This window comes from Peromyscus leucopus, chromosome 8b (assembly GCF_004664715.2).
Source record: "Peromyscus leucopus breed LL Stock chromosome 8b, UCI_PerLeu_2.1, whole genome shotgun sequence".
Classification (NCBI taxonomy): domain Eukaryota; kingdom Metazoa; phylum Chordata; class Mammalia; order Rodentia; family Cricetidae; genus Peromyscus; species Peromyscus leucopus.
This window is the reverse complement of record NC_051086.1, coordinates 82,881,535-82,903,207: the sequence shown is the minus strand read 5'-3', so window position 1 is coordinate 82,903,207 and position 21,673 is coordinate 82,881,535. Positions and strand designations below refer to the sequence as shown.

General features: G+C 43.2%; 1 protein-coding gene across 2 annotated transcripts in view; it reads left to right on the top strand.

The window, feature by feature from the left end:
• Gna13 (G protein subunit alpha 13) overlaps positions 1-19,855 on the top strand; it is a 40,883-nt gene extending 21,028 nt beyond the window's left edge. For both annotated transcript variants that reach the window (XM_028865245.2, XM_028865246.2), the window contains exons 3-4: positions 11,007-11,057; positions 14,571-19,855. In XM_028865245.2, the coding sequence (XP_028721078.1) occupies positions 11,007-11,057; positions 14,571-15,143 (624 nt within the window). In that variant the 3' untranslated portion in view covers positions 15,144-19,855. The remainder of the gene's footprint in view (positions 1-11,006; positions 11,058-14,570) is intronic.
• Positions 19,856-21,673: the final 1,818 nt, after the last annotated feature.

Below are 21,673 nucleotides of genomic sequence, written 5' to 3'. Positions count from 1 at the left end.
GTTTGGGTTTGTTTTTTTGATGTCGACAAGGTCTTGGTTTATATAGTTCCAGCTTGCCAGCTGGCTTTGAACCCATAGATCCTCCTGCTTCAGACTTTGGAGATTACAGGTATGGCTCACCACAGCTGCCTGGTAGATTTTAACCAAGCAACATAAGTAGATTGGATCAGTGATCCTTCATTATTCCCAGAGTTTTCTCCAAAATCCTTACCTTATGATCCCAGTCAGATGAGCTTCTCAATATGAAGCCCGTGTCTAATCCTGTCCTCTAGCTCTCCATTTTTTTTATTCATTCATTCTTTCATTAGGACCAGGCTGTCCCTAAACTCAAATGGAGTCTTGATTTGTGTGTGAATGTACGTACATGTGTGATTTATTTGAATTGTGAAGAATATGCAGTGTTGCTTAAAACCTACTCTTGTAGTAAAATAAAAGTAAATTTCTAACCTAGTTTCTTAGTAGCTTGGCATTTTTAATCACACTTTTATTTTTTATTATTTAATTTTATGTATATGTGTATTTTGCCTGCTTGTATGCCTGAATATCACATGCGTGCCTGTTATACTTGGAGACTGAAAGGGCTTTAGATCCCTTGGAACTAGAATTACAGATGGTTAACTGCCATGTGGATGCTAGGAGTTGAACCTGGGTGTTCTGGAAGATAGTGCTTTTAAGCCTCGAACCCTCTCTCTAACCTTTACCAGGCTTTTAAAAAGTTAATTTTGTATAATCACAAACAATGAAGTTAACTTTTTAAATGCATATTGAGATATGAAGTGATGCCAAGGAAGACTGCATCAGAATCTCTTTTCTTGCGACTTGCTAAGATTTTGGCATGACAGGTTTTAGTAGACCTGAGAATCTGTGATATTTTAATATGCATATCAAACAGTTCTGGTCTGTACCAGTTAAGAACCATTGATCTAAGCTGGGTGTGGTTTATGAGGTGTGTAATACTTTGGAGGCTGAGGCAGAAGGATCACTTAAGCTCAGGCATTTGTGTGCCAGGGCAACATAGCGTGACTCACCTCAAAACAAATGTAAGTGTTTAACATGCTACCACACACCTTTAATCCTAGCATTTCTGAGGCAGAGGCAAGCAGGTCTCGGTGAGTTTGAAGCCAGCCTGATCTACATAGTGAGTTCTGGGACAGTCAGCGTTACATATGTACAGACTGTGTCTCAAAATAAACAAACTAAAATTTTTAGAACACTTTTCCTAAAGGACAAGATAATATAGTTGAGACTTCTTGTGCCAAGACATAAGATGAAGAGCATTACTGTACAACTCATACGTAAGTATTATAAGAGAATACAAGTTTCTACAAACCTTTTTAGCAATACAATTCCAAATGCAATAAAATTATGTATAGCTTTTTGTAAGAGGCTGTTTTTTTTGGAGGAATTTTTGTAAGAATTGGGTTATTTTGCCTATTCAGGTTCAATGGTTACTATTACCTTCAAAATTTGTTGTAAGTATTTGCCCATTAGTGATGATGTGAAAAACCATTTTACACACCTGATCCTTGGAAAAATGTCTTTGGTTAGGGATGTAGCTCAGTGGTAGAGTATTTACCTTGCATTGGTGAGGGCCCGGGCTCACCTTAGAGCAGCAAAATGCAGATAGACATTGCCACATGAGCGTGTGAGCTCATTGAGTGCACTTATTCTTCAGAAAAAGTCTAGGTTTTCCCACTGTGCTTCTTAGCATGCTCTTGTCTCACACTGACCATTTCTGCTGGAAGGCTGGGAGAAGCTTTAATTTGCAGTTAAATGGATTTTGTGCATGTATTAGGAGCTGAAGGATGATTCAGGAATTGTAGTTGGAATTTGGAACTGGATGTGCATTGCAAATTTATGTGGAAATGAGGACTTACTTCCTTTTGACCACAGGAGAGTGTATAAAAACAGTTTGACGTTGCTAGAGATGCAGTCATAATGCCAGTTGTTGAGATGCATTTACCAGAGTATAAGCGTCTCCAAAATAGGCTGTTTTGCCTTATAATTTTAGGTTGAACTCCTTTAAGAATAGAATCTGCTCTTCCCAAAGCTAATTTCAAAAACCAGCGTTCAACAGCAGTGGTTAAAGGGTAGTTCTTGTCGAGAAGAAGAAAGTCCGTTTCATCCCCATGCTCAGGAAATTTAGTAAAACTCTTGAGCCACTGAACTTGTATTTTGGTTGTGAGCCTAGCCCTTAGTGGCTGAGCCATCTCTCAGCCCAAGGCACTGAACTTTTAAAGGGCACATCAGAATACTCATTTCATTCTCCCTCCCTCCCTCCCTCCCTCCCTCCCTCCCTCCCTCCCTCCCTCTCTCCCTCTCTCTGTCCTTTCTCTGTTGACACTGCGGTCTAATTTTGTTCTTTTTGTTCATCCTCAAACCCACAGAGGATGATCTTGAACTTCCTGATTCTCCTGCCTCTTTCTAAGTGCTGAGATTACAGGTGTGTGCCACTGCACCTTGGTGCTGAGGGTCAGACCCAGGGTTTCATGCATGCTAGGCAAAGTGTTCTACCAATGGAGCTACGTTCCCAGATGAATACTGACTCTTATTTCTGACAAAATTCCCGGACACGGTGATGGCCAAGTTCACAGGACTAAATTAAATTCCTCATTGGCACTGTTAGACTTAATGTGTTTCCCACAAGGTACCTGTTGATGAGGAATTCAGTGCTAACTGCCCGTGGCTTTGTGTGTTTGCCCCTTCTTTGTCCACTCAGACACCCCCCCCCCCATCAGAGTCCACTGGCAATTGCACTGATTGAGTGTTGTCTCAGTTCTCCGGGTACTTGAAACTTGACAGGCAGCTGACTGAGCACTGTTGGTAGTAAATTCAGCAAGAACGGAGGAAAGTCCTAGAATTCATTAGTCTGTCTGTTACTGTTATTATAATTTTCTTTTGAGGCAGGGTCCTGCTACGTAGCCCTGGCTGGTCTGGAACTTGATATATAGACCAGATTGGCCTTGAACTCACAGAGACCCATCTAGTGTTTAGGTTGTTCCTTCTGTCTTCAACTCTGAGCAACTGTTCTCACGGAAAGGATAGCAGTCTGTCATCTCTGGACAGTCTTGTTTGGCTGCTGCAATCAAACATGACTTAATCAACTCTCTAGCAGTAAATGACATTGCTTGCTTGGATAACAGTAAACCACATGGAAACTTTGGAAATAGGTGGCGTGTTTAGTCTGCAAGTGCATAAAGAATACGTTGTAGTTTTTTAGTTATCTACAGTGTCATTACATAGTAAACACAGTACTTCATCATCTAACGTAATAACAACACAAGTACTGATATTTTGATGTATATTAAAAGCATGGCATTCAGAATCCTTTTTTCTTTCTATGGTGCATCTGAACTTACTAGTGTGTTTGTGCGAGAGGAAAAGGGGAGGTGGAGCAGAGTGGCAGTATTGGTGCCGTTTGAAGCATTCTCAACTTCAGACTTGCTCACTGTAACCCTCCGCGCCCTGGGCAGCGGTACAGAGATACAGAGTGTTTCACATAGGCCGCCTCCGCTCCCCCTCTGCTGCAGGGTGTGGAAGCAAGCAGAGATGCTAGACGAGTAAATGAGTGTGGTTGTGCACCACTATAGCTTTATTTTTAGACTCTGAAATTTGATTTCATACCATTCCACATGTTAAAAATACTCTTTTCATGTTTTCCCCAATCATTTAGAAGTGAACCCTAAAACAAGCAATGGGCTGGATTTGGCCTGTGGGCTACAATCTTTTGTGGGTAGACATCTGATCTTCAGTCTAGAAAAATAAAATTAATCCAATAGTTCTCTATCAAAAGTACTTTACTACTGTGGTTGAGTTGTTGCACACATTCTTTTCAATATTACTCTAATGACAGTCTTTGTTAAAGGCCTTGCTACATATTGACAAACGCATTCTAGAGTAAAATATTTGTGTGTACAGGCATCATGTATGTGGCCGTTCACACAGAACCAGAAGGGGCATTGGATTCCCTGAAGCTAGAATTAAAGGTGGTTGTGAGCCTCCTAACTTGGGTTCTGGGATCCAGACTTGGAAGAGCAACAAGTGCTCTGAACCACTGAACCCTGGCTAAGGCTTTAAAACCTCTACTTCTCAACTACTTTAAGTAAAGTTGTCTTTTCCCTATTGGCATAAAGCTGTCAGTAATTTCAGTATATTTTTCTCAAAGAATAGGTGATTTCTTCTCCAGCTGAAATTGGTATCTTCAGAGAACGGCGCACACTGAGTCTTGTCCTTTGGCTGTTTCAGGGGTACACAAGAGCATGTGGATTAACATCTTTCTCTTGGGCAGTAGTTGTCAAGTGAACTGGGTCTCTCAGTATATTTGCTTTATAGAAATTACTTTCTAACTTAGGTTCTCAGCTTTTGGATTAACTTTAAACCTGGGACTCCTGGCCCATAATGTCTCTACAAGCAAAGACAGTACATTTATAATAAATGATTCTTGGGAATGGGAAACAGTGTAGCTATTTCCAGCTTAGGTACAACTTGATAAAGCTGATATGAAATAAAGTTTGTAGCGCCTCTCAGGATTTGAAATTTTAAAATGTAACTGAAGCTCACTGATGTACATTGACTTTGCCAACAGGATGTGTGGGGCTAGAATTAGGTCTACAGGCCACAGTGCCATTGTTTACATGGATCCTAAATGTTCACAAGCCAAAAAATACTAGAAGACTTGTGTGCCATGCTGCTCTGGACTGAAGAGTCTGCCACAGAAAGTCACCTCACTGCTCTGCAGAGGAAAAAGAGTTCGAGGTGACACCGTGAGATTCAAGTCTGAACCAGGAAATGGGTTTATATGTGAAATTTGATTTTATTTCTTTCAGTAGTAGAGAATGGACCAAGAAAAGCTAACCCAATTTCAGGTTAGGACCAACAAGTCTTAACCTTATAGTGTTTGTGTGTACTCCATGAAATCCTGTGTTGTATTTGTAGAGAGACTAAGCTGCATGACTCAGATAAGGAGACACAGAAGCAAAGTTCAGGTTAATAACATGACCTGTACTGAAAGGAGGGTCTAACTTTAAGACTGCTCTCATTGTTTCTCTGGCCAGCTTGGAACTCTCTGTGTGTAGATCAGGCTGGCCTTGAACTCAGAGATCTGCCGCCTGCTTCTGTTTCTTTCTTTGTCGTCATCGTCTTCTTCTTCTTCCTCCTCCTCCTCCTTCTCCTCCTCTTTCCTCCTCCTCCTTTTTTAATGGGGGGTGGTGGTGGTTCAAGACAGAGTTTCTTTGTGTAGCCCTGGCTGTCTTGGGACTTTATCTGTAGACCAGGCTAGCCTTGAGCTTACAGAGAGTTGCCTGCCTCTGCCTCCCGAGTGCTGGGATTGAAGGTGGTCGCCACCACAGCCTGGTATGAGAATCGAACTTTAAGTGTACTTTGTTCAGTAAAGGAATGATTATTGAGCCGCTGAACTCTTTCCACTATTGGGAAAATTGGGACCTAGGGAAGTTTGGAAACTTGGCCAGATCACTCACTCAGGGGTAAAGAAAGAACTCTGATTCCCTTCTTTTCCTTCACACCAGCATTAGAAACTAGAAGAAATGAGCACTTCTGAGGTTGTTAAGAAAAAGTAGTTAGGGGCAGCCTTCTCCCAGCCCTTCATTCTTGGTTCACACATGCTCTTGAAGGGGAGGGTGCCAGATGCCAGGCCCCCAGCACTGGACACAAACAGCAGGGATCATCAGAAGCCCTGGGCCCCCAGTACAGAGCCACTGCTGTGTGTCCATGGCCTTCATGGGTAAACTGCCAATTATGAACATTGTGTATTTTTCAGTTTTATGTGTTATTTTATTTATTTGTTTATTTTTGAGATCATAAGAATTTTCTCTGTGGTTTTTCTCCTTAATAAAATTTAAAAGCTACTGATAAAAATTCTAGAACTCAAGAGGTGTCGACAAAAGTATCTTGAATTCAATGGCAAGACCTTGTCAAGGAAGAGTGGAGGGGACAAACTGCCCCACCTCTCCAGCCCCAGCATCTCCTTTTTGATTGGAGACAATTTTAGCCAAAATATGCTTTCTACAGGAATCACAGTGAATATATTATGTCCTTGAGTAGATGTGGCTGAGGTGGGAAGACTGGAAATAGAAGTCCATCATAGGTTCAAATGTGGGGGAATTAAACTTTTAATTTCAGAGTCCTGAATGCACAGAGGACTCTACCTTACTCTTGTGTAGTGCCTGTAGAAGCCAAGGTTTGATAACAGTGCACATGACTTTTCTTTACCCTTCTTAGTTTTGAGATAGGATCTCACTCACTACATAGCCCTGGCTGACCTGGTTTTGTCTGTGGTACCTGCCTTTTTCTGTGATCGTTATCACTTGGTTTTCATGGGATTTTGAATTTCTAATAAATTCTGAACTAATTTGACCCACAAGATTTCAGATGAGTCTCTTCAGTCAGGTGTGGAAGCACTGTTGAAATCCCCGCACTGAGACAGAGGCAGTAAGGTGGTGGAAAGTGTGTGTGTAGTTGTTTTGTTTTTAAGATTTGTTTTCATTGGGGCTAGACAGATGTCTCACAGGTTAGGAGCCCTTGCTGCTCTTTCAGAGGACCCAGGTTCAGTTCCCAGTCCCCACGTGGTCAGTTTCCGGCACTCACACGATAGCTGACAACCGTATGTAATTCCAGTTCCAGGGCATTTGCCACTTCTGACTTCTGTGGGTACTGCATGCACATGGTGCACTAACATACACACAGGCAAACACTTGTACACACAAAATAACAATAAATCTTTTGTAAGATTTATTTTTAATTATGTGTGTGGGTATTTGCACAGCAAGAGGCCAGAAGAGGGTGTTAGATCCCCTGAAGCTGGAGTTACAAGTGGGTGAGCCACTGGATGTGGCTGTTGACTGGTGCATGTAGGTGCTGGGAGTCAAGTGTAGGCCTCTGGAAGAGCAGTGTGCACTCTGAACTATTTAAAGTATTTGTAGTTCTGAAAATAGCATGATTATTTCTTCTCTTCTTCCTCCTCCTCCTCCTCCTCCTCTCCCTCTCTCCTTTCTTCTCCCCTTCTCTCTTCTTCCTCTGGGTCTCACTGGCTATCCCTGCTTGCTGGGAACTTACTCTGTAAGGAAGGCTGGCCTCAGGCTGGGCCAGTCTCCGGCTTGGGCCTCTCTAGTGCTAGGGTTATAGTAGATATATGGGCTGTAGTTACCTCACTGCTGCGGTCACCTCTGCCCATTTTAAGGAGGTAATGTACAGCTGAGCTAAGTCGCACAGATCTTTGAATCGAGATGTGCTGTAGAATTCAGATCTTTTTAATGACAGCAAGGTGAGACCAAGCACATACAGACAGTATGAAAACATTTAAATAATTTAACCCTATATGATAAGTGACTAAAAACCGTGACATTAACAGGGTTGGGCTTTGCCACTGTGTGAGTATTGTACCACATTTAGAAGAACAAAAGTGAAAGAATGCCTTGAAGCTTAAAGTTGTAGGCTTTGACTTTATAATCTACTACTTCAGTTTAGCATTTGAACTAGCACAAGTATTTCATATGTGGCAGTGATATAAAATAAAATAATTATATTTAATAATGTAACATTTTAGGTTTAAGTATACCTAGATTCATTACGTTTCTTTCCTAATTCTGTGTGGAAAAATAATGTTCCAGATTTTATCGTTGTAATTGGCACTGAATAAATGGTATTTTATAATAATTTATTCCTTTTGGGTGTTTGAGACAGGGTCTCGGATATCCCAGGCTTGCATCAAACTGACTCCAAAGCCGTTGGTTATTGTGGACTCCTGATCCTCCAGTGTGGGCCATCACTCCAGCTTAAGTGTCCTTTGTGTGCATCCTTTTCTTTGTGCTGAGTAAATTCCTGGGGACAGGCCAAAGGTCATTAAAGGTTTTATGGGGCATAATGTTCCTGACTTTCTCAGAGTTTTGTATGGATTTGTAATACCACTAGGATGTGTACTGTTTTCTGTAAACCCTCTCAAACAATAGAGTGGTGTAAGTATTTACTTGGAAGAAAGGATGCTGCTTCAGATAATGCTCATGTACTTGTGGTGAGGGTATTCTGACTTCCATCTATCTTACCTCCGAAAGATTAGTAGCCCTCATGCTTTTTATGTAGTTGAATTTTCACTGTTGGATGTGGAGATCTTTTCTTTTTCTTTCTTTTTTTTGGTTTTGTTTGGTTCTTTGAAGCAGGGCTCACATAACCCAGGCTGACCTTGAACTGGTCCTTGGGCTGCCTCCATTTCCCAGTTGCCAGGATCACAGGCTGTGCTTTTATCTTTGTCCGGATTCTCTATTGAAGAATGAACTCAGTGTTTCACCTGTGTGAAACCAGGAAACCAGGAGAGCTTAGCAGTTAAAACTGTCTAACTCTGCCCAGAAGATGACCGTGGGTATAATTGCAGAGGTACAGAAAGCTGTGGACTTAGAGCTGTTTATCTAACAGTGTTACCAAAACTGCCAGGCAGTAGCTCATTCCTGTAATGTCAGGAGGCTGAGAAGGTCTGCTGTAACTTCAAAGCCAGTGAATGAAATTCTGCCTCAAAAAAAAAAAGAAGAGAGGGAGGAAAAGAAATATTAAAATTTGTTAAAAAGTGAAGCCCTGCCTCAAGAAGAGGAAGGGTGGAAGAAGGACAGGGTAGAGCGGGAGGGAGGAAAGAAGGGAGGAAGATGAAAACCGTTTGTTAAAAAGATAGAACGTAGAAGTACTGTATGTGTCGCCAGATGGTTATGCACACGCTTTAATCCCAGCACTCGGGAGGCAGAGGCGGTGGACCTCTGAGTTCGAGGACAGCCAGGGCTACACATAGAAACCCTGTCTCGGAAAAACAAAAGAAAAAGAAGAAAAAAGATAGTTCTCAGGGCTGGAGAGCTGGCTCAGCATTTAAGGTGCTCACTGCACAGCCACGGGGAGCAGTTGGTTTTCCAGCACCCGGGTGACAAGGTGTCCCAGCTCTGAGCAGGGCAGAGACAGGAGGATCTCTGAGGCTTGCCAGCTTCCAGCCTAGCTTAGAAAATTCAAGCCTCAGAAAGGACTAGATCGAGTGATAGAGGACACCAGCATGGGACACAGGCATAAGCACCTGTGCATACATGTGCACATACACTCACATAGACACAATAGACACAAACCTTTTTCTATTTAGTGCATACGTGTATGTGTGCGTGTGATACAAATATAGTGCGCGCGCGTGCGTGCGTGCGTGCGTGCATGCGTGCGTGCATATGTGTGTGTGTGTGTTGTATATTATATCTGTGGGTGTGCTTAGTTCCTGCAGGTCAGGAGCCAGTGGCACAGTCCTCATTCTTTATACTCTGAAGTATCAGTTTTATAGCCCCTTCGTTTTACCCTTACTAGGTCTTTGAATACAAGTTGCTATGTGTTCCCATTTAGAAATAGGAGAAACAGTAAATAACAGTTACAAATGACACATCTGTATGTATGTTCAATTCCCCACAATTGTGTTCAGTTCAGCTGTAGAAATCTCCTTAAAACTGAAAGGTACCTTCTGGAGGATTCTGTCTTGAAGCAAATAATTCAGGCACTTCAAGTGCTCCACCTACCATGATGCTTATTTAGTTGCTTTGCTGTGTGTTTTGAGAAGTGGAGGGGATTCTAAACCTACAAACAGCACAGGTTGCTCGAGGGGATGGATGCTACCCAGTTTGAAAAGGGAAAACTTGGGGCTGAAGAGATGGCTCAACACTGGCTGCTCTTCCAGAGGACCCAGGTTCAGTTGCCAGCACCCCATCAGGCAGCTCACAACCATCTGTACCTCAGGGAAAGAGCAGCAGATCAGTATGTAAGCCTCAATCCATACTGGTTGTGGTCTTCATCAGCTTGTTTTTATGGCCAGAAGTGTTTGTGGATATGGCACACAGCCTTCAAACCATGACTAGTTTCCCTGAAGACCACCCTAGATTGAACAGTCAAAAGACTCAAGCTCAGTCTTCACTTGGAGTGTCTTTCTGATGAATATGTATGGAGACAGAAACAGGACGATTGTCTGAAGAAACTGAAGGACGACCAGGCTTCTTCCGAGCTGCTGCAGCCACCCTTCTCAGGCCATGCTACTTTTGCCTAAAGGAATGACTGGCATTTGGATACTTAGCCACCCCACTATTTCAGGAAAATGGGTTTTTGTTGCTAGTCGTACAAAGCTCAAGCATTCAGCTGAGTATAAGAATATAGGAAACCCGAATCTGTCCACCACTGTGAGTGCGACAGCCTCCCACAGACGTGTGATAAGATTGACGCAATTGTTGGCAAATATGGTTTTAAATGCTATATAATAAAACATGCCAACGTTTGGTAGCTTTGCATAACTTAGTCATCTGCTGTGTTCCAAAGGTCCAGTGTCAGGTGCTACTGAACTGTGGCCAGGTGAAGACCTATTCAGAGTGCAGGACAGACAGGCCTTCAGTGTGGCAGGACCTGAGACGCTCTTTGGTAGGGTTTCTAGGCCCACAGGGACCCAGCCTTCAAGAAACCAGGCCTACCAAATTTGGTGTCATAACAAAAGTCCCTACAGTGACCTGAAAACTTGCGCAGTGACAATTTTTGTAGTGCTGGACATTGTTTTCCTTTCCTTCAGTCAGGCTAACCCATTGTCACAGGTCAAGTACAGGAGCACATGTCTTGCTGTCCTCCACTAAGCAATACCACATGTAGTAGCCTCTGGTGGGCTTCTTATCGGCTGCTTGTGCATTGGTTTACTCTAGTGCTGAGGACTACCCACGGCCTTGTGCGGCCTCAGCTGTACCTTCAGCCCATTAGAAGTGCTTTAAAGTTGGTATTTACCGAAGTTTCTTTGTTTCCAGTTTGCTTTCCTTTTTTTTTTTTTGTTAGAGCCCAGAGTCTCTCTTATGCATCCTGGCCTGGCCTTACACTTGGTAGTCCTCCTGCTTCAGCTTCCCTGGGTGTGACTAAACAAAGGGTGTTTGGACCAAGTGAACAGCCCCACAATACAGCATCAACTGTGGAGCAGCATCTAAGCCCTTGTAACTTTGTTTTCTTCTTGTTTTCAGGGTGAGTCTGTGAAGTATTTCCTGGATAACTTGGATAAACTTGGAGTACCAGTAAGTATCAAAGCTACATTTCTGGTCATTGATACTTGGAAGCAGTAATCAGGATAGCATTGCTTTTATCTGGGGGCAGCTTGTTAGGAAAGTTAGAGAAAATACTAAGCCTGCCTTTTCCTCTTCTTCTAGTGGCAGTGGCCTGATGAATAGCTACAGACACTGACACATTTCTTAATTTTTTTCCAACATGAAAGAGATTTGTGTTTGAAAATGAGATTGCACATTATCTGTTATTTTTTCAATCTTGTTGAGTTTCTGTAACAGAAATAGAGCAGGGCTCTTTTGTATTGGAGTCAGGGAAATGGGGCTCTATTCTCGAGGCCTGCTGAAAAGACTGAGGTGAGAGAGAATGTCACCCTTGGAAGGAGACTCTGGTATCTTCCCACTGGTTACCCCAAAGCTCGTGACTCAGCTGGGTTGAGGCCTGCTCATGGCTTTCCTGTACCCAAGGCAGGCAGAGAACGCGACTGTCCGCTCCCTGTATTGGCAAACACCCAAGAGTCGTTGGAATTAAGATTTGCAGTGCTTAGAGCTATTGCCCTAGAGGTAATTTGTTAGTCACCAAATCTAGTGCAGCTGGCCTTTCTTCCTCTTAGATTTCTGGTGTGTTAAATGAGCTTCTGGGCTCTGAGGCTTCATGTTGGAGTGCTAATGAAAAGCACAGAACTAACTTGTTGTGAGTAGGAAAGTAACATTCCAAGTACTTAGGGCACGGAGGACTGTACTTTTTTCCCCTAGCAGGTTCATTTTCACATTTCCCTTATATTTTTCTAGTTGAATTTGCCTGCTGGGTGTGATGGCACACATCTATAATTCTAGCACTCAGGAAGCTGAGGCAGGAGGATCATAAGTTTAAGGCCAGTCTGTTTTAAAAAACAAAACTAAATTTTTAATTGCATTTGTTTGCCTTTAAAGGAGTATTGTGTTACCTGCTTCCCCCATAGTTAGAAGTATCTCCCAGAACTTGAGTTCTTTATAACTTACTTTGTACACATAATGCATATATAACTGGAGAGAAGCATTAGGGAATAGAGTATGTGGAAGGGGATACATACCCACGTGTATGTATGCTAGTGGGGCACCTGGGCTTGGTGCTGTGTGTCTTCCTTGGTTGTTTCTTGCATTGTTTGAGACAGGGTCTCTCCATTTGTCTAGACTGGCTGATGAACAGCCCAGGGATCCTTCTGTCTCTACCACTCCAGCTCTGGGATATAGGTGGTGCTCTGCTAACACCCACCTTTTTGATGTAGGTGCTAGGGATCCAAACTCAGGACCTTAGGCATGTGCTGCATGCATACACTTTACCAACTGAGCTCACCTCCTCAGTCCTAAACATTTCTTTAAAATTGATTTATTTTTATTTTTTGTGTATGAGTGCTTATCGGCACGTGTGTATGTATGTGCACTACCGTGCCTGCCTGGTGCCCCAGGAGCCCAGAAAAGGATGTTAGTTTCCCTGGAACTGGAGTTACATCTGCTATGTGGATGTTGGGAACTAAAGCCATGTCCTCTCCAAGAGCAACCTCTCCAGACCCTAGACCAGGCTCTGATTTGTTGTTTGTTTTTTGAGACCAGGTCTCATTATGTAGCCCTGGAACCTGCTTTGTAGACTAGGCTGGCCTCAAAATCACTGAGATCTGCCTGGGTCTGCCTCCCACTTGAATTAAAGGCGTACACTAACATGCCTGGCTAATGATTTTTTTTTTAAGAGTGCTTTCTTATAGTCTAAACAGAGCTAATTTGATCTGCTTTTTTCTGTTTTTCTCTAAGCACACCATTCATACACATCCTCATTTCATTGTTGCTGGGGTTTTGTTGTTGTTTGTTGGGTGGTATTTTGTTTGAGACAAGGTCTCTTGTAGCTGAAGCTAGACTTGAACTTACTATGTAATCAAAGATGACCTTGAACTCTTCCTGACCTTGGCACCGCAGGCTTGGCTAACAGCTGTCATCCTCTTCCTGTCCGCATCAGCCCTTGCTTCTTTGTTACATATGTCACAGTTGATAGTTACTTTGTCTTTTTCTATTCTGTCGTGAGGACCAGGACTTCCCATCTTGATTGTAAGAGTTAAGTCCCTGGTGCCTAGCGACAGTGCTTCACAAAGTATGCAACCAACAAATAGCTTGTAAACAATAGTCTGGCCAGGCCCAGCTGTGTGGAGTAGGGGTTTAAACGGCCGGTCGGCCGGGCTGAGAGGAGTTCTGCAGCCCATCTGGAGTACAGAGGAGATAAAGCTGGCTGTGCTGCATCTTATCATCGTTCTGTGAACTTAGGACAAGTCACAGAATCCCATTCGCTTCTCTCCTGTTACAGCTGCAGAAACCCCACTGTGTGTTGAGTCCTAGGAAAGGCATAAAATTCATTCAGCTTGTAAAGTCACAGTTTTCCATCCTCCTTGACTTTGAAAATGTTTTGACCATGAAGATAAGTATTAAAACTGCTCCTGTTTGAGTATTGCCAAAAAGCCACATGACTTGTGGAAAAGTACTAGCCTGAGAAAGAGAACCACTTAGGGCATGTAAGGAAGTGTGCCACTGGGGTGCAGTTGCTCTCTGCTACAGCTAGCAGCTGCCTTTGTTCAAGATCTTGTTTCCCTGCTCACAAGGTCTGGAAAGCCACAGGGGCAGGACCTGCAGTCCCAGCATTTGTAAGACTAAGGGAGAAGAATTGTCAACAAATTCCAGATCAGCCAGAACAACATAGCAAGACTGCTTTAAACATGTGTGTGTGTGTGTGTAAATGTATAATACTAGCACTAAGGAGGCAGAGGCAGGAAGATCATCGCAGGTACAACGCCAGCCTAGTCACTTAGTGGCCACATGAAGAGTTCAGGAAGAGCTAACAGTCTTAGCAGTGAAGCTCTTCCAAGACAAGTGTGCCAGGTGTGAATGTCCGCCAGGTGTGAATGTCCTGTTTCTCAGTAGAGGTACTGGTGCTCAGAGTGCATTCTTCATCAGTAAGAGCTGCTTGAACCATAGCCTGGAAACAGACTAGCCTATAGTTCAAAATGCATATTGTTAATCACTTGTGCTAGGTTAAGTGTTTTTCCACATGCGTGACATCATGGAGCTTATTCAGCGTCATGAAGGAGGTGTGTATAATGAAGAAGCATTTGTAATGAGAGTAGGTCAGAACCAAACATGGGAAGTTAGCCTCATGAATTACATTCTCAGATCCTCCTGTTTTTAGAGGGGTAAGGAATAGCATGGAGATGCATGGAGCAGTGAAATTATTCTGGCTTGACCTAGGAGTAGGTACTAGTTGGCAGTGCAGGAGAGTGGAAGTCAGCTGGGAGTTCCACTTACATGTGAGAAGTGTGCCAGTTGTGGAGTCTCACACCTGTAATTCTATTACCTGGGAGGCTGGAGCACAAGAATCGAAAGATCTCAAGCTAGAGGCCAGCCTGATCTACTAGTGAGAACTTGTCTTTTTTTTTTTTTAATCATTTAATTTGCACATCCATTATTGCTACTTGTGGACTCCTAAGTATAAACCCTTTTCTCTTCCAGGATTACATTCCATCACAACAAGATATTCTGCTTGCCAGGAGACCCACCAAAGGCATCCATGAGTACGACTTTGAAATTAAAAATGTTCCTTTCAAAATGGTTGATGTAGGTGGCCAGAGATCAGAACGGAAACGTTGGTTTGAATGCTTTGACAGTGTGACATCAATACTTTTCCTTGTGTCTTCAAGTGAATTTGACCAGGTGCTTATGGAGGATCGCCTGACCAATCGCCTTACAGAATCTCTGAACATTTTTGAAACAATTGTCAATAACCGGGTTTTCAGCAATGTGTCTATAATCCTCTTCTTAAACAAGACAGACTTGCTTGAAGAGAAAGTGCAAGTTGTAAGCATCAAAGACTACTTCCTAGAATTTGAAGGGGACCCACACTGCTTAAGAGACGTCCAAAAGTTTCTGGTGGAATGCTTCCGTGGCAAACGCCGGGACCAGCAGCAGAGGCCACTGTACCACCACTTCACCACCGCCATCAACACAGAGAACATCCGCCTCGTGTTCCGCGACGTGAAGGACACAATCCTCCACGACAACCTCAAGCAGCTCATGCTCCAGTGATGACAAGACTTGCTCTTTTAATACCTTGTTGTGGTTTTGATTGTTTTCTGTTTGTCTTGGGTTTTGTTTCTTTTTTAAAATAGCAGTTTACAACAGCAGTTAGAGAAATCTCAATTCTGTGTCTAACTTCTTGGAAATCTTAGTCCTTCTGTGGCCTTTAGTTTGTGGCTGAAAGCTGCTGAATTAACACATTGCCAATGTCTGCTGGAATTCAGGCTTTGATGGGTTTTACTATGGCTTCCATTCAAGTCCAGTTGTAATTTCCTGCCCAGCCTCACACTAGGTGTATTTCAGGCTTTGAATTCTTCTGCTTGCAAACTGAATTCTCCTGCAGTGCCAAGAATAGGCAGTATCCTTAACTACTTGTAGGGACGAGATTAGGAACGTTCGGCTCTAAGATGAGACCCAAGAGAGAGTGCCTTACACAGCAGTGTCATGCCTAGCTCGAGTGAGCCCCTGTCCTAAAATGGCTGTTAGGGAAAGTTCAGTCTGAGGATCAGCAGTCTAGATCTTCAGAGGCTTAGCCTTCCTGTGTTTGTAATTGCTTACACACGCAGAATGGTTTTCTTCTCAGTTTCTTTAGTTCCTGAAGATCGTGTCTTAGTGTTTAAGTTTACAGTGTGGATTTGGGCCTAATGCTGATGTGTTCACAAATGGTACATGTTCGGTGTTGATCTAAAATACCCAGTGGCGTGCAGTTTGCCTTTTCCATATCTAAGCATCAGTAACTTAATGTGCCCTGTTAGAAACGTCTTGGCCATAACAACGGCTAGAAAGGGCGAGCCCCTTGGTAACAGCAGTCAACATGGCTGTTCCTGAGTGCCACATGTGACTTGTTGGTCCTGTCTCAGTTGGTGTCACGCCTCCTGGAGGGAATCACTGTTGAGTCGTCTTTCTTTCGCCCTCCTGTCTTAATCTCAGCAACTCTGAACTCTAGCATTTAGGGGGTTCTTTTGTCACCAAGAGCTTGGCGGGCAGTGTTTTCCTGTGAAATATTCAAGAAGACATCCTTTGAGTATTCTGTTCATGCTTAGTGTCCCTGTAGACACAGTTTGTATGTGTTGGTGCTGTAGTGTGTGAGGTGACAGCTTTATTGAGGGACAGTTGAATGTCTAAAGAATGCATCTAAGGATAAGTTGTTCTTTTGGTCCATACCTAGTAGGTTTGCCACACACACACACACACACACACACACACACACACACACACACACACCACTGCTAGGTTAAACCATGCCCGTAAAGTAGCTTTGTGATTAGCTATACCCATAGTGACTGGTGTACTAAAGCATTTGTCACGTTCCAGCTGGCTGTGAGTTTGCAGAGCCTGAGCACACCCCTGCTTTCCATGGAGAATGCATGAGGACTGTGATGCCTGTCATTTTTACTGTGTGACTGTTCTCAGGCAAGAATCAGGCTCCGAAAGGTTGGTCAGCTTTGTGGCTCACAGGCAGTGGTGTTCCTTATTCCTTGCTGGCAGCTGTGAGAGCTGAGCCTCTTAGTGTGCTCAGAGGGGTGTGTTCTTCAGAGACCTGACTTGTCTTTGTGTTTCTAAATTCCAGTGTTTTCTTGCCTTTGGTAATACATGAGCTTAAGACATGTAGTCCAGTATCACAGTGCAAGGGTTGTTACCATAATTTATGTATATTTGAATGGTTCTACATCTAGTCCTTTTTGCGAAAAAGAATAAGTTGTTAAAATATATGGGGTTAGCATAACTCCAGTGCTGATGAGCATTTGAACATGTGCACAGTAACACTTGGTTTGCTCTATGTTCATTTAGCAAACATTTTTGTATATTGGCCAAAACTAACTGCAGTGAAAATAGAAGTGAGTCCCTTCAGAGAGCAGTTTATGTCCAGTTACACTTAAGCTCTGTGGTGAGAACAGAAACATTGCCTGACAGAGCAGAATCCCTGACTTCCTCCATTGTGACTATTACCAAGAAATGACAAGAGCACCCACCTAGACACAGCATCCTTCTGGGCATCTGCAGCTCCTTCTGATGCATGCAGAATCTCAGAACCAAATGCAGTCTAGATACATTCTGAAGCAATGGATTACTTACTTGCAGTTTATACAGGATTGTTTAGAATTCAAAGAACTGTGAGGCTCAGCCAGAAAGTTCTAGTCCATGTTTGGAAGGAATCTGACACCTGCATCCTGAAACTCATGTCCTTTTGTGAATTGAAATATCGTCGTCGTGTGAAGAGGAAGGTGAAATGTAGCCCACAGAATTGCAAAGGTGTTCTACCCTGCCTGTGCTGGCTCCCCAGTCCCTAGAGTGTAACTGGAGTTGAGGCTCCCTGGGACATCGGACTTTGCGGGAATGACCCGTGCCTAACTCCAAATCTCTCTGTTCTGAAATCCTGCATCCTTGCTACATACCAACAAATGATCACACAAGTGTCTTGGTTGACTTTGAAATTTTTTATATTTTACAGTGTTGCCTTATAAATGAAAGAACACCACAAATTTAGACCTTAATTTTTTTGAAATGGGGAAAGGGCTTTGTTCCATGGTTTCTTATGATCTTATTTCAAGGTATGTTTCTGCCTCTTAAATATTTTAATGTCCTGAAATGTTGCTTTCTGCCAAATGCTGTCTGTATTAAATTGAAGCCTCCCTTTCCGTTTTTTCTGTCTGGGAAGGGTACTTGATAGCCAGAGGGCAGCTGCAGCCAGACAAGACAGGGTGTCCCGAAGAGGAGCCCATCGCAGCGCATTGGTGGGTGCTGCACCCCTGAGGGGCCTCTGGACCTTCTCAAGCCCAGGCTCTACAGGGAAATAAATGCTTGTTCGGTTGGTGGTGGAGGCTTTGAATTAGAGAAAGTATCCACATTGGTGCCAGAAGTGACCAGAAGTATTGTTAGATGCAGCAAAAAGCATGTGCCCTCTAAGTAAACCACCTTCCAGTGTAGGCTTCCGAACACTTGGGCTGATGGGATGTATTTCTCAGCATTGGTATTCACATCCGGTTATACCTCGTTTATATGAAGAATAAAATGCCCAAGTTACGCGCTTATATCCTGAAACTCAAGCTATTTGGAAATCCCTCAAATTGGTGCTTTCATTATTTAATGATACATTTCGGCAAAACCCCAAACAAACCATTTGGAACGTGACTCCGAGTTGCGATTTGTAGTGATGTTATTTTTCTCATTTGAGAAGACCCAAGTGTCAGTGTTAATCTGAATTTCCTGTATGAACCCATGCACCTACCTGTAAAGCCCAGTCAAATATTTGTAACAAATTCCCAAATAAACCTAGAGAAAGCCGCTCTGTTACCTTTTCATTTCTTTTAATTTTCTTTGAAAGAGGGAGAGTAAAGTTTTGCAGGTCCTTTCATTTGGAAATCGGCCTCTGGTTGTACATCTCCTTCCTGTGGTTTCAGCACATTAAACTCCATGAGCCAAATGATCTTTGTGTTACGCTGCTGGAATGAAAGCACTTTCTACTTTTTGTTCTTTTTCTTTAAAGCTGGGATGGCTTTTCAGTTTAGAAAGCACGAGGCACATGATGCCTATTTTCTTATGGTACGAGGTTAGGGCTTAATCAGTTTACACTAGAGACTGAATTCTGTGTTCAAACCTGATGATGGCTTTTCGGGTACCATCAGCTAGATACTGCTAGCTTTGCCCGGCAGGTGCTTGCTAGATTCATCAGAGCAGTGTTTGGCCACTAGCCTTCTTCTGCCCGCCTGAATGTAGATGAGCATTGGAACGGACTGTTCATCCCTGTATGTAGCATTCCGGTCTAACCCTCATTTTGAGTGCCAGAGACGGCTCAGAGCATTGTTTGCATTTGTTTGTCTGTAGAGTTGTGTGCTTTTGAGATGTGGCCTCCCTGTGTATCCTGGGCTGATGGCATTTGAGATCCTCATGGCTCAGCTTCCCCACTGCAGAGACTGCCACCTGCCTTTTCAAGCACTAGGATGTGGCAGTGTTTTGTGGGCTATAAAGTGACTTTTGTGACCTTTGCTGTGTTGATAATGTTGACATTTCCAGATGGATTGAATATACCTGAATCCAAGAAGCATAAAATTTCAACCCTTGACAATCACTGATCATAATAAACCACCTTCTTGGTATATACTTCTGATTTACAGAAACAACACTGCTAAAATGAGTGGTGATTTTGACATTAGCCATGCCTGTGTGATGGTACCAGGAGTGACAGGGAGGAAGGGAAGGAGGCAATGTGTTCTTGTTGGGTGCGTATAGTACTGAAGCAGACTATACTGTGTACCCTCTCTTTACCTCTCTCTTACTTGAAAGCAGAATCGCAAAATATCCTAGATGGCTTTTCTCTATTAGGTGTGAGCTCACAGGGCACAAGAAGCCTTATCCGAAGCACTCAGTGCAACCTCACAGATACTGTCCCTAACGAGACATGGTTTGTTTATATTACCCTGTAGAAGTATTTGTGGCTTAGATTTTTTTTTTTTTACATACATCTTTTTATAACTTTCCAGGAACTAAGCACATTATCTGATACTGTTGTAAATTTTTCCTTGGCCAGTGCTTTGGTTCCAGGCTAGCAGTAAATTATTTCTACAGGAGGTCGAAGATTGGGAGGAAGGGTTTCAGTTTGTTCAGCGAGTTGCTAGTCATTAAGGCTTTTTACTTTTGTACATATTTTGCAAAATTTGTCTCTTGACTATTAATATTTGCTTTGTAAAAATTACTGACATTTAATAAACATTTATAAACGATTTGAGAGCATGCTGTTGTTTTAACTCTTGACACTTGAGTGTGAAGCAGGGGGCGAAGTTTCACATTTGGAAGCCGAAGTTTGCACACCCTGCTGAAGGCACAGAGCTCTGCTCCGAATCTCTCCAACTCTGCCTCTCTGGAAACAGTTGCTGACTAAAGATGGGGGAGGTGGCCTTCGGGGAGTCCCCAGGTCTCTACTGTTGTGAAGCAGGAAGAGCCGAGTACCTGCTCCCCGCTTCTCTTGTAGGTGCTGCATCTCCCAAGGCTTCCGAGCCCCACTCTCATCCACTTACAGCAGGACAATTCTTCAGCCTGTTGTAATCAGATCGATACTTAAAAAACCAACACATCACCACTCACTTTTTTTTCCCCTCCAGTAAACCTTATTTTAGAATACCGAGTGGAGGAGTGTGGTTGTGGGGGAGGTAGGAAGGTTTCCCAGCATTTCACCCTGGAACTGCTTCCCCAGTGAACACCTACTAAGGAACCAATAACGAGCTGAGCTTGTGTTGGCTTACAACTACTAATCCTAGCTCTAGGAAGGCTATGGCAGAAGGATTGACCAGAGTTCCTGGTTAGGCTAACTACACTCTGGTCTAGAGCGAGACTCACAGCCAGTACGGAAAGAATATATATGAAAGCCTCAGGTGATTCCTGTTTCCCGTGAAGTCCTCTTCTGGAGGCCATGCAGGACCCTACATTACATTAATCATGCCTCCTTGAGTTTCTATCAGCTGTTGGACGTCCCTTGTTCTCCAGCCTTTCTTGTTTATGCCAATACTGACAGTTTGGAGGAATGCCAGCCAGGGATTTTGTAGAATGTTCTATTAGGACTGGTCAGACTCTTTCTCACTAGACAGCAGTATGAGGTTTAGAACCACGAAGTCTCCTTTTTGTGTTGTCTATTCCCATAAATCCATTTATAAAATCAGATGGCCAGCCCAGAGGCCATAGTAGATGATAGATGACAACCATTCTCTGGCTCAGGAGATGACTCCGCTTGCTTCTTAAGCATGAGGACTTGAGCTTGGCCCCCAAAACAAAGGTAAAAAGCTAGGCATGGTAGTTTGCACCCGTAGCATCAGGGCTAGAGATATATCCCTGAAGCTCATTGGCCCGCCAGCCAACCTGGCTGAATCTATAAGCTTCAGGATTGGTGAGAAACCGTGTCACAAAAAGTTGGAGAGTGATAAAGATCATGAAGTCGACCTCTGACACACACACACACACACACACACACACACACACACACACACACACACACACACCCTGCGCTTCTATGCACCCATGAACCCATACAAGTACATACATAGACCACATACAACATACCACACAAAAGTACCAATCTCTTGAACTGATGTCAAGTATACCTGATGGGCCTGCCTGCCTCCAGTCCCAGCAGAGGCAGGCAGATCTCTGTGGGTTCAAGGCCAGCCTGAACTACAGGGCAAGTTCAAGGACAGTCGGGACTACATAGTGAGACCATCTTGAAAAACCAAAGAAAATGAAAGTATACCTAATGGTCATCATTCACCCTCCAGTGGCTCTCAACCTTTCTAATGCTGTGACCCTTTGACACAGATCCTCATGTTGTGATGACCCCCAACCATAAAATTATTTTGTTGCTACCTCATAACTAATTTTGCTATTGTTAATCATAATGTAAATATCTGTGTTTTCTCATGGTCTTAGACAATCCCTATGAAAGGTTCCAGTGAGCTAAGGGGTCTAGACCCATTGCCTTACCCTTTTATAAGGAACTAAGTTAGAAGTTGTCAACTTTAAAAAAAAAACTTTTCTTGAGAGAGTCTCATTAT